Source organism: Pseudopodoces humilis, chromosome 25 (assembly GCF_049639895.1).
Source record: "Pseudopodoces humilis isolate 2021_Gansu_Grassland_sample_001 chromosome 25, ASM4963989v1, whole genome shotgun sequence".
Classification (NCBI taxonomy): domain Eukaryota; kingdom Metazoa; phylum Chordata; class Aves; order Passeriformes; family Paridae; genus Pseudopodoces; species Pseudopodoces humilis.
Genome location: NC_142224.1, coordinates 4978954 through 4989900, shown reverse-complemented (window position 1 = coordinate 4989900; position 10947 = coordinate 4978954). Strand labels below are relative to the sequence as shown.

Sequence of the window (10947 nt, the reverse complement as noted above, 5' to 3'; positions counted from 1 at the left end):
CCAGCCTAGAGCAGCTTGCAGGGTTCTGGGGACAGTGGGGTTGCCAATATCTCCATGAGGGGAGACTCTGCTGCCCCTCGGAGCAGCCCATGCCAGGCTTTGGTCAGCACAGAGATGCTGACACCTCTCATCCCTGCTCGTCGGGAGGAAATGATCCTTCGTCCTCTTGGACACCTCTCCAGGACATGGGATCCTCCCCAGGATATCCCTGAAGGAGCCAGTGTCTGATTTCCTAAAATCCAGGCTTGTGGTCCCTTTCTTGCCCACCCCACCCTCACGTGAGCAAGGACTGTCCCCTCCCCTGCCATTCCCAGATTAAAGGTCTCCTTACCAGTCCTGAAGATGGCTGGGAGTGTTCCCTGCACCTCGTCAGCGATGAGGCCTCTGACCCTGGGCCATAACCAAACTTTTGGGTGGAGCAGGAGCCATCCTGCTGCTGCCAGGAGTCACCAGGCCACCCTTCACCACCGGGGGCATTTCCACGCTCGGACACCATAAGCACTGTGCAGCTGTAGGGTCTCAGAGACGACCCAGTTGATCTCTTTAATCTTTGGTGCCTGCCGACCTCCTCAGGTGACCTTGGAGTGCCAAGGACACGAGTGCTGCTCTCTGAAAAGCGGTGCTGACGTTTATTTTTGTTTCTAAAAACCCACAAAGCAACCACAAAAAACTCAAAAGAAACAACAAAGCAACCCGACTGCTGCCTCTGTCAGCTGTACTGCAGCACCTGTGGGCTCAGCCTGGCTCTTATATGGCTTCTGGCTGAGGGATGCTAACCCTCCCTAACCTGGGCTCAGCTGGAACAGGGTCTCCAAGCTCTCCTAACTCAGGGGGAAGCTGGCAGAGCTCATGAAAAGCAGCTGGAGCTTACTAGGAACTTGTCTCTCTTTCCCTTTTCCTTTCCTTGCCCTCTTCCTCATCCTCCCCAGGCAGCAGCAGACGCCCTCACGTTCCCACAGGGGGTCCACACAACCAAGAGCATCCCAAAGGAAGCAGAGCCCAGAAACTGCTGTGCCACGCACTGTGGCTGCCTGTGCTGACCGTGCTTCCCCAAATCGTGACAGGGACCAGGGAATGCTCCCAGCCCCCACACACCTCGTCCAGAAAATTCCCTTTCCTCCTCCCAGAATAGCCATCGATCTGCTCTGCGGCGTTGTTTGCCCCCTGAGCAGTTCTGCTTACAGAAGAAGCCATCTCCAACCCAAACAGAGGCTCCTGCTGCAACCCGATCCCGGCGCTGGCTGAGGGAGCTGCGGAGCGGCTCCAGCAGAACCCCCTGGTCCCCAAAGGGGCACGAGGTGTCACCCCTGCTCCCAGCACCTCCACAGGTCCCCACGGGCTGCGGATGGCCGGTGCAGGTTGCAGCGATGTGCCCATGGTCCTCAGGCCCCGAGTGGGGGCTCCCCTTGGGGGTGGCACTGTACAGGGGCACACGGGTGTCCCCACGGCTGCTGGGCAGGGACACGGGCTTTGCTCATTCCCACGGGCACAGCTGTATTCCTGGGGGTCCATCCGGCACACACGGGGGGCAGAGGGGGGTCCGGGGCAGGGCAGGGGTGGCTGTCCGGCTGTGTACGGGGTTCCTGGGCTGGGGAGCGCTGCAAGGTCCCGCTGGCACCCTACAGCCGGGCAGGGCAGCGTCCCAAGCTCATTAAGGGATTCGGCCGCTGGCCAAGAGCCCCCTCCCCTGCTGGTCCCCTCAGGGACCTATTTTGGGCAAGGAATGAGGAAGCTCTTCATTCCCCTGCTAAAAATAGCGACCTTTCCCAGCGGCGGGCCACCGCTTTCACACTGGGGCGGGGGCGGGCGCGGGGGGCTCCGCAAGCCCCGTTCGGGGACTGACGGGCCACCCCCCGCACCCCTGGCTCTGCTCGCCCCGGGCAATCCGCTCCCTCCGGGGTGGCCCTGGCAACATCGGGACCCTCCCATCCGGCGACACTCGGTCCTCGGGGGGACCCCGGGGGTGCTCCCGAGCCTCGGGGAGGTGCCGGGGGCTGGCGCAGCGCTGCGCTCATGGCTCAAGGACGCCGATGCCACCATCTAGTGGCTCTCGCCGGCCCTGCGGGGACATCCCGACACGGCGGGCCCGGCCCGGAACCCCCAGGCAGGGCTCCGCCGTCGGGGGTCCCGCAGCCCCGGGCTCGCACGGCTCGGGCAGGGGCGCGGAGGCAGGCGGCACACGCGTAGCTGAGCAGCCCTTTATTGAGAGGAGGGATGGGACAGGACCCGCGGCACGGGCTGCTGCCCCCCGGCCCGGTTTGCCCTGCCCCGCCACGGCACCGGGCACGTTTCTCTGCCCTGGGCCGGGCAGGGGTCCCGCTGTCCCGGCTCCCACCACGCTGCTGGCTGGGATGGGGCACCTGCCCGGCCCCAGCCACAGCTCAGGGCGGGCTCAGGCGAACACGGCGGAGTTTTGCCAGTAGGAGTAGACGAGGAAGCCGGTGAAGGTGCTGTCCGTCTTGACGCTGGCGTAGAAGCCGATGTAGTCCCCCACGCCCACCTGCACCCACACCTCATCCTCGGGCTCCAGGCGGACCAGGGAGCCCCCCGAGAGCGAGGTGGGCTTGGGCCAGTTGCCGTAGTACTGGAAGAAGGAGGCGATGGAGTGGCCGTTCTTCATGATGTCGAACTGCAGGCTGGTGCGGTACACGGTGGCGTGCACGGCGAAGTAGTACAGGCCGGGCACCTCGCAGGTGAACTTGCCCGTGGCAGGGTCGTAGTGGCCCTGCTCGTTGATGAGCACCACGTCGAAGAGGATGGGCTGGTCGGCCAGGGGAGGGCTGCGGGACTCGGAGCGCTTGGCGCTGAAGGCTGAGCGAGGAGCCACGGCGCACTCGCCCTGAGCTCCCTTCTCACCGTGCAGCCCGTCCACGCCGGGGCTGCCCACCTCGCCGCGGGGACCGGGCACTCCTGGGGCAGGCAGGAGGGGACAGGGTCACCTCTGAGTCACCAACACTGCTCCTCCTGCCCGGTTCCACCGGGGATTCCCTGCCACAGCCAGGGCACCGCGTGGGGAAGCAGCACTAGTGGGGAGGGCTGGGTGTGTAATTTAGCACAGCATCAAGAAATCGCTGGAGAAACCCTTACAGGCTGGGAGAAAGCCCAGCCCAGGAGCCAGGGCAGGGATGATGCAATTCCTGGTGGTCCCTCCTAAAGCAGGGCTGGAAGAGAGAGGTGTGGCATCGGGGATGGGGACAAACGCAGCTTTACCAGTGACAGGGAGTTGCTGCCTTTTGCAGGGACACAGGCAGGGGTGGCATGGGAGGGGCGCTTCTGCAGGATTCATTCTCCGTTTGGCATCTTGTGCCAGCATGCAGGACTCGCCCCCTGCCGTGAGGGTGTTCCCCACATGCAGCGAGTGGCAAATCCCCCTCCCCAGCTGGGATCTCTCCTTTCTTACCAGGAGGGCCCATCTCGCCCTTCTCCCCTGGCATCCCCCTGGCTCCATCCCGGCCATCTCGTCCATCTCTGCCTGGCAAACCCTGGCCCCCGTGCAGGCCCGGGGTCCCCGGGATGCCCGGCTGCCCCGAGCACAGCCCAGGGATCTTGTTGTCTTCGATCTGCAAGGACCTGGTGATGAGCCCGAGGAGGAAGAGAAGAAAAAGCTGCTTCATCTTGTCCTAGAGAGGCTGGAAGGAGGAAGAGAAGGATCACAGCTCTGGGGATCACAGTGAAGAGGGTCGGGGGTGCTCAGCAGGGAGCGTGGGGGGTCAGCAGGGGACATTTCCCCCACTTATTTTCCCTTTACCTTTTGGGCTGCTCCCCTCAGCTCCCTGGTGCTGCCTGCACCTGCCACAGCATCCCCATGGTCTGTGCGCCATCACACCAACCCCGGGACAGCTCAGGATGGGTGTGGATACAGGGCCAGGGGCTCGGTCTTCTTTGGGGTGGGCACTGCCCCATCGTGCCCAGTTATGGGGGAACGGGCAGGGGGATTTAGGGCTGTCAGCTGGTGAGCTGTGAGCGTGCCTGGGGTGGGATTGTTGCCTCTGGGGGGTGCGTGGTTGGGCGGCAGCTCGGAGAACGCGGGGCTGCGCGCTGGCCCTGCCCTTGGCAGCATCCTGGCTCCGCTCCGCCCCGGCCGGCTCCCCTGGGCACGGCTGCCCGCGGCTGCAGCATCCCCGGCCGTGCCGGACCACCCCTCTGCCGGGACCACCGCCCCGCCCAGGCTGCCCCCGGCCCTTCCCACAGCAGCGCAGCGGGGGCTGAGCCCCAGGGCCAGCGCTGGCCCCCTCCCCCTGGCCTTGACCCAGCAAAGCTGCTCTCTTCCCCCTCCACGACGGCAACAAAGAGGAAAAGGAGGAGAAAAGTGTCTCTCCTCCGCCCAGGCGCCGGAGGCAGGAAGCCAGGGAGTCCCAGCTGCCCCCGGCTGGGTATCCCCACTCACTGCGATCCCACCGTTCCCGTCCCGGGAGTTCGCTGCTCGCCGCTCTGCAAGGGCTGAGGCTCTTCCTGGCCCCTTGGCTCTGACGAAGGCCCTAAGAGAGGCAGCCTCTCCACCCCCCCTCCTCCCCACGTCTCTCCTCCCAAACTCCAAAGGAAATCAAGGGCCTTGGGAGCCAAAAGCTACAAGACAAGGGGAAAAAGAAAAATAATCTCATGATGTCGGAAGTGCTGTAAGCAGGGGGAAGGGAGAGCGCTGCAAACAGCCGAGAAGAGGTGCAGGCTGTGAACCACCTCAGCTGGGCACAGCTGGGCACCCAGGCAGCAGGATGGAGGGGAGAAAGGCAGGGAAAACAGGCAGCAGAAGGAAAGGAAACAAGATAGAGGCGGAGGGGGAGAAATCCAGCAAGACAGAAAGAGATAGAGAGGCAGGAAGAAGTGGGAGCTCTCACTGGCAGCAGAGCTGAGGCAAAGGGGATGGCAGAACACACACTGCCTGGCAGTGCCAGCCCTGGGAGCATCCAGGGGAAGCCGCAGGATCCATCTGGGCGGTCCCAGCACGTTGGGCTGAGCGTGCAGGGCAGGTGGAAGCGCAGGCAGAGCAGCGCTGTGCCCGTGCCAGGAGGCAGCGCTGGCCCCAGGGACCGCGGAGCACGCGGCGAAGCTTTCGAGGCGCTCCCAGCTTGCCTTCAACTTGTTCCAGAGCCGAGTGCGTCCAAGGGACACGGTCACACGCTGGCCAGCGGGCGGGCCTGTGGCTGGGGGGTGTCCCCGTGCCCGGCAGCAGCTGGGACGAGCAGGGAGAGAAGGAGCTGGGTGGGCTCAAAGCCCCTGAGCCGGCTGGGAGTGGCAGTGCCACGCTGGGTACAGGGACAGAGCGGTGCTGGCACGAGTGGGTCCTGATCCCAGTGACCCCAGCCAGACCGGGGATTTCTCTACACGCTCAGGGCAGTGGGAAACACGATGGCACTGCTGGCTCTCTCCTCCCCGTGCCAGAGCCTGCAGTGGAGCCGGTGACATTGCCAAATGTTCCTTCCAGACCTGGATACCCACAGCCAGGCTGGGTGGTGGCAGGAAGCCGCCTGTCTCCTCTCTCCCAAGGTGTGAAGGGACTGTTGTTTTTGGCCAGCTGGACCCTGGTTTGTGGCCATGGGTGTTGCCAGGCCTGTGGCTACCAGTGTGGCCTTCAGCCAGCACAGCCAGCTCAGCCAGCAGGGCCACTGCTCTTGGTGGGGCAGGATCCCTTCCCTGCACCATGGGGCCACCAACTGGACCCCCTCTGAGACCCATCCATCTCCCTGGGACCCTGCAAGCCCTCAGCCCAGTGAGGGCACAGCCAGCTCCCCATTATCCCCTGCAATCTTCCCCTGGACTCAAGCTGTCCCCACCTAGAACTCGGGCTGCCCTTGGAGTGCCAAATGCCTCTGACAAAGTGACATCAGGAACCTGGGGGGGTGAATTTTGTTTCCCATGGAAAATGACCACTGTTTGTGTCCAAGGGCCCATGGCCAGGAGTGGGCTTCTGCCTGTGAAAATTACAAACGGAGCAGGATTCCTCCTGTGCCACTGTCCATCCCTGCTCAGATCCTCCACCCCATCCCTGGCTTCCCTCCCTCCACCCATTCCTCAGTTTCCCCTAGCAGCACCCCCACACAGACCCCAGATGAGTCACCTGCTCCATTGGGTTTGTCAGCTGCTCACACTGTTTATTCTGCTGGCTTTGGGGCTGTGGAACAGGGCAGCCCTGGGCTCTCATGCCTGCAGCCTGGCTCACCTCTGCCCAGCCTGGCTCCGTTTGGGGAGCATCAGCCCTTTCCCTCGTGCCCCAGCGCAGCCCTTCCACCACAAACCTTTCCCTGTGGGATATGTCACCTGCTCTCTAGGGAAATGGAGCTGTGGGCAAGCCCATGGTATCCAGGCACCAAGCCTGGGCACAGGGGCTGACCCCAGGGCAGGCAAGGGGCACCCCAACAGCAGGGTAGTTACAACAGGGAGAGCACGGGAGGGACATTTGGGGTGGGGAGGGTGGCTTCAGCCCCTGCTCCTCTCCTCTGGCTGGCTCAGGGCTGGAAGCACTCTACGGGGTCATTGGAATCGGGCAGGATGTTGCAGTTGATGGGCCAGAGGATGCCGAGGAGGCCGAGGGACTGCTGGCAGCGCAGCTCCGCCGCCAGGCACACAGCCCGGCAGGGCTGCAGCACCCCCCCGTCCGGGGTGCATTTGGGCACGAAGAGGCTGCAGATGAGCAGGCGGAGGTGCTGGTAACACGCCAGCTCCATCAGCGTCTGCGGGACAGCGGGGACAGCGGCGTGAGCCAGCGGGGTGTGCTGAGGGCAGCCCCACGGGCAGCCCCAGGCAGCTCACCTGGTAGTCCTGCAGCACCTCTGCAGCTCCCTCCTGGTCCGGGATGGCCAGCCAGATGTTGGGGAAGGAGGTGGCGTTGTAGCCCAGCCCCAGGCACATCTCCACTTCCACGGGCTCGCAGACAGACCCTGCCACAGGGAGAGGGGATTCACTTGTGCCAGCGGCAGCACTGCCCACCGGCTGTGCCAGCCTGTGCCCAGGGGGACACCCGGGGTGGCACTCACCAAAGGCAGGGTAGGACACCCCGGTGCAGTTCAGCTCGTCGGTGCCGTCAGGGCAGTCGTGCCAGCCGTCACACACAGACTCCAGCGCCCGGCACTCGCCATTCCCACAGGAAAACTCCGCGGGGCTGCAGGTCTCTGGAAGGGGAGAGGGCAGGGCATGGCTAGGAGTCATCATGTTGCCATGCTGACCACCCCTGGCTACTCTTCTGGGTCACTAGCCAGGGGATCTGGCAGATCCAGCTTTGGGACATCCCAAATTCCCTTATTTTGTGTTATTTGGGGGCAGCCCTCAGATCATGGATCATGCCTCTGTGCCGGTGAGCCCTTCCAGGTCACATCCCCATGGCTATAAATTTATAGGGTAAATCAGGTGAGAAGGGGTCCTGGGGGTCTCTTGCTCCAAGCAGGGTCAGTTGTGGAACAAAAGTTGTTTTTCCCAAGTTTTTATCCAGCCTGACCTTGAAGCCCCCCAAGGATGGAGGTGGCACAACCCACCCTGGGCAGCCTGTTCCTCCGCTTGGCTACCTACTCTCTGTGGCATTGCGGGCTTGGTAGGTGGCAAAGAACCCATCATCTGCAACTCCCTCGTCTGCCACGAAGAGGATGGTCATGACATGCCGTGAGGAGGTCAGGGTGGGTGGCAGCTGGTGGCCACAGAACCTGCCGAGGTCATGGGTCGAGGGATGGAGTCAGGGTGCTGAGCAGCACCTCCCCAAACCCTGCCTTCTGGTGGCTCCTCCCCATCAGCCAGCCCCGTGCCTCAGTTTCCCCAGGTGAGCCACGGCCCCTGTGGCACCAGGGTGGCGCAGCAGGGTGTCGGGTACCTGCCCATGAGGCTGGCGGTCCCCGTGCCCGCGCTGTCGTGCACCTCCACGAAGTCGAAGCTGCAGTCCTCGTGTGACTCCAGGCTGAAGTTGTGGAAGTGCAGGTCGATGACGTGGCCCAGGGGCACGGAGATCTGCCAGAGGCACAGCTGCGGGGCGGGGGGCAGCCGGCGACACCCGTGAAGCTGGGCAGGGGCACCCCCAGCTCTCCCCGGGACAGGGGTTGCCTTCCTCCCCGCCCGCCCTCATCCTCACCGCGCTCCCACGGGACCCCTTCTCTCACCTGCTGGTGTGGGTATGGCTGGGGGTGGTTCGGGGTGGACAAGTGCCCCTCCAAGGCGGTCAGCGGCCCCCCGCATTCTGGAGGGACACACGAACACAGGCAGATTTACCCTGCCCCTCTCCCTGCCCTCCCTGTCCCCTCTCCCCGCCCATCCCGGGGTGCCCGTGGCGATCTCTCCCGCTGCAGGTGGGGCTCTCTCCCGCCCACCTTTGTGTTTCAGGCTGCAGTTGGCCTCATCGCTCCTGTCCGTGCAGTCGTGGAAGCCGTCGCACACGAAGCCCAGCTGGAGGCAGAGCCCCTGGTCACACAGGTGCTCGTCCCAGGCGCAGCTCTCTGCACGCAGCCACAGAGAGCCAGGCTGGTGGGGGGTTCCGCCGGGCACCCCGCCCTCCCCGCGGGCTCTCCCCATAGCGAGGGGCCCTGGCAGTGCCCTGCGCCGGGGACTCACTCTCGGCGGGGGCCACGGCGCGGTAGCGGGCGCTGAAGCCCTGGGCGCCCACGCTGCTGTCGGACACGAAGGTGACCCGCAGGCGATTGGAGTCGGTGTTGAAGGTCGGGGGGGGCACGTTGCCACAAAACCTGGGGGCACAGCGAGGGCTGGCACCGCTCGCTGCCCCCGCCCCGCTGCACCGCCACGCTCCCCAGGTGTGAGGAGCCCTACCTGGTCGGGCTCCCCCGAGCTGGGGCGGGGGCTGTGCCGCCGGTGCCAAGCTCTTCGAAGAGCTCCAGGCGGTCGAAGAGGCAGGAGGCCGTGCCCTCCACGCTGAAGGTCTCCATCCTCAGCTGGATGGCGAGGCCGGCGCCCACCTCGATGCGCCAGATGCAGAGGGCGTTTGGGGGGTAGGGACCGGGGTAGTTGGGGGAGCTGAAGGAGCCTTCGGGGCCCCGGAGGGTCCCTCCGCAGGCTGAACGAGGCAACAGCGTGGGCATGAGCTGGAGAGGGGCACCCCCATCCCAAAACACTGCCCCACTCGGGACTTACCCGGTGCTGCTGTGCGGGCCGTGGGCAGCCAGCTCTCGGTTGGGGTGGCGGCTGTTTTGGGGACCGGGGGGTCCCTTCGGATGGGCGTTGTGGTGGTGGTGACAGTGCCACGGGCAGGTAGGGCAGTGGCCGGAGCGCCGGGGGGATGTGGGGATGTCAGCTCTGTGCCCAGGGAAGAGCAGGGATTGCTCAGCCCCAGCGGGGAGGGATGGCTGTGGAGCAGGGAAGGGGCTCAGGAAGCCCACCCAGCCAGCCCTGTGCTCCCACCCTACCCACAGGTGTGCAGCTCCTAGGGGATCCCACACGGCTCTCCCAGGGACGGTGATACTGCCACATCCCACGGACATGGAAATCCCCCTTGCTCCCCTGTGTCACCCTCTCTCCACAGCGGGCAGACCCCGTGATGTCCTCTGCTGCCCCTCTCCCACTCTGAGCCGGTTCTGTGTCCCCCACCCGGCCACAGCAGCCCCCGGCTCGGCACTCACGGTGGATGACGATGCCGAGCAGGAGGGCGATGAGGAAGAGCAGGATAGTGCTCATCAGAGCCACGCAGAGCCAAGTGAACTTGCAGTCGGCGCGGTACCTCCAGCCCACCTGTGCCCAGAGCTGCTGGCCTGGATGCGAGGACAGCGGGCAGAGCCGGGGTGCTGCTGAGCCGTACCCGCACCTCCCTGCACGGCTGGCTCAGCCCTCGCTGGGCACGTGCCCACCGCTTGTCCCCGTGGTGCTAATGTGTCCCCAAGCAGCCCCAGAGCCCACCACCCCGCTCCTGGTGTGTGTACAAACCCCCAGGTTGGTACCGAGGCCGTCCCGGCGTGGTGCGGGGCCGGTCCCATCCTTGTCCGGCGGGTGCTCCACACTCGGTTCCGCCCGTGGCTCCTCGCCCTCAAACACGGGGTTGCAGAACTCGGTCTGTAGGACAGCGTGCGCGGGTGGCACCCTGGGGACCCGTGGGTCAGCAGTCCCCACACCCCCTGCCCTACCTTGCTGCCGTCCAGAGCCTCGGGGCAAAGCGTGATTTCGGTGAAGTCCTTCATGGCATCAAGCGGTTCCCGGCGCAGCCTGGCTAGAATCGTGCCCGGTGCTCTGTGCCCCCCAGCCCCACCGCCCGCTCCTCCCCAGCTGCCCCCATGGGCCCCGGGGCCGGGGGTGGTGGCAGTGCCAGCTCTACACGTGGCAGCCCGGAGCGCACCCAAGAGCCATGCCCGCCGTGCCGGGAGTGCGGGGAGCCCCGGGACGCTGCAGCCCCAGTCCCCTGTGCAGGCCCCTTCCCCCTCGCCCCGTTAATCCAGCTCAGCTGAGGATGCCGAGGTCAGGCTCTGGCACAGAGAACCGGCGTCTTAAAGGGGAATGAGTTCTCGCGCCCATCCCGCTGGGAGCCCGTCCCCAAGGGACCCTTCTGGTGGGGTCCCCACAAGGGACCTGGGTTTTGGAGCTGCCTCCAGGCTCCTCACTGCTCAGGGCAGCGCTGACGGGGCTGTGTTGGGGACCTTGGGCAAAGCGTGTCCCTCCTGCCCTCGCTGGGTGCCTGGGCCCTGCCACCTGCATTCCCGCTGCCCCTTAATGCCCGTCTCCGTCCCTAAGCAGGGGAGAAAGGGGCCATTGTTCAGGGGTTTTGAGGGAAGAGCGTGGGCACCGGGGAGCTCCGTGGGGCTGGAAAGGCTCCTTCTCCCTCCAAGCACTGCCACCTGCACCCGCATCTCCCTCGCTCCAGGCGAGCCCCGACTGTTCCCGGTCCGTGGGCACTCCTGGGTCACCACCGGTGTCTTCCCAGAGACAAAACACACGCACTCAACGCCCTGTTCAAGCTCAAATTTATTCCTGCACGAGTCTCCCTTGTATGAGACACTTCCCACCCACCTTGCTTACACAGTAAACAAGCCACCT

General features: G+C 65.0%; 2 protein-coding genes across 4 annotated transcripts; both read right to left on the bottom strand.

Annotated features, from left to right (window-relative positions):
• Positions 1-2253: 2253 nt before the first annotated feature.
• Positions 2254-4455, bottom strand: C1QTNF5 (C1q and TNF related 5). Of its 2 annotated transcripts, none has more exons than XM_005531052.3 (3): positions 4388-4455; positions 3401-3629; positions 2254-2910 (listed from the first exon to the last, which is right to left on the bottom strand). In XM_005531052.3, the coding sequence occupies exons 2-3, from the start codon at positions 3612-3614 to the stop codon at positions 2393-2395; spliced, it is 732 nt and encodes a 243-aa protein (XP_005531109.1). In that variant the 5' UTR covers positions 3615-3629; positions 4388-4455; the 3' UTR covers positions 2254-2392. The 2 variants fall into 2 exon arrangements, with proteins under 2 accessions (XP_005531109.1, XP_087922958.1); XM_088066832.1 differs by lacking the exon at positions 4388-4455 and adding an exon at positions 3749-4132.
• A 1717-nt stretch (positions 4456-6172) lies between these two features.
• On the bottom strand, positions 6173-10279 carry MFRP (membrane frizzled-related protein). 2 transcript variants are annotated; one of them, XM_014259815.2, is made up of 13 exons: positions 10044-10279; positions 9861-9972; positions 9546-9674; positions 9061-9222; positions 8740-8983; positions 8527-8657; positions 8286-8411; positions 8079-8155; positions 7796-7944; positions 7501-7631; positions 6972-7106; positions 6748-6875; positions 6173-6668 (listed from the first exon to the last, which is right to left on the bottom strand). In XM_014259815.2, the coding sequence occupies exons 1-13, from the start codon at positions 10095-10097 to the stop codon at positions 6444-6446; spliced, it is 1803 nt and encodes a 600-aa protein (XP_014115290.2). In that variant the 5' UTR covers positions 10098-10279; the 3' UTR covers positions 6173-6443. The 2 variants fall into 2 exon arrangements, with proteins under 2 accessions (XP_014115290.2, XP_087922967.1); XM_088066841.1 differs by having other exon boundaries at positions 9861-9945.
• Positions 10280-10947: the final 668 nt, after the last annotated feature.

Coding starts and splice junctions, on each gene's coding strand:
- MFRP (XM_014259815.2), bottom strand. CDS start 10,097: ATGAAGGACTTCACCGAAATCACGCTTTGCCCCGAGGCTCTGGACGGC. Junction 8,984..9,060: donor GGCCCGCACAGCAGCACCGG/GTAAGTCCCGAG, acceptor TGCCTCGTTCAG/CCTGCGGAGGGACCCTCCGG. Junction 7,632..7,795: donor ACCGCCAGCCTCATGGGCAG/GTACCCGACACC, acceptor TGACCTCGGCAG/GTTCTGTGGCCACCAGCTGC.
- C1QTNF5 (XM_005531052.3), bottom strand. CDS start 3,614: ATGAAGCAGCTTTTTCTTCTCTTCCTCCTCGGGCTCATCACCAGGTCC. Junction 2,911..3,400: donor GGGCGAGATGGGCCCTCCTG/GTAAGAAAGGAG, acceptor TGCCTGCCCCAG/GAGTGCCCGGTCCCCGCGGC.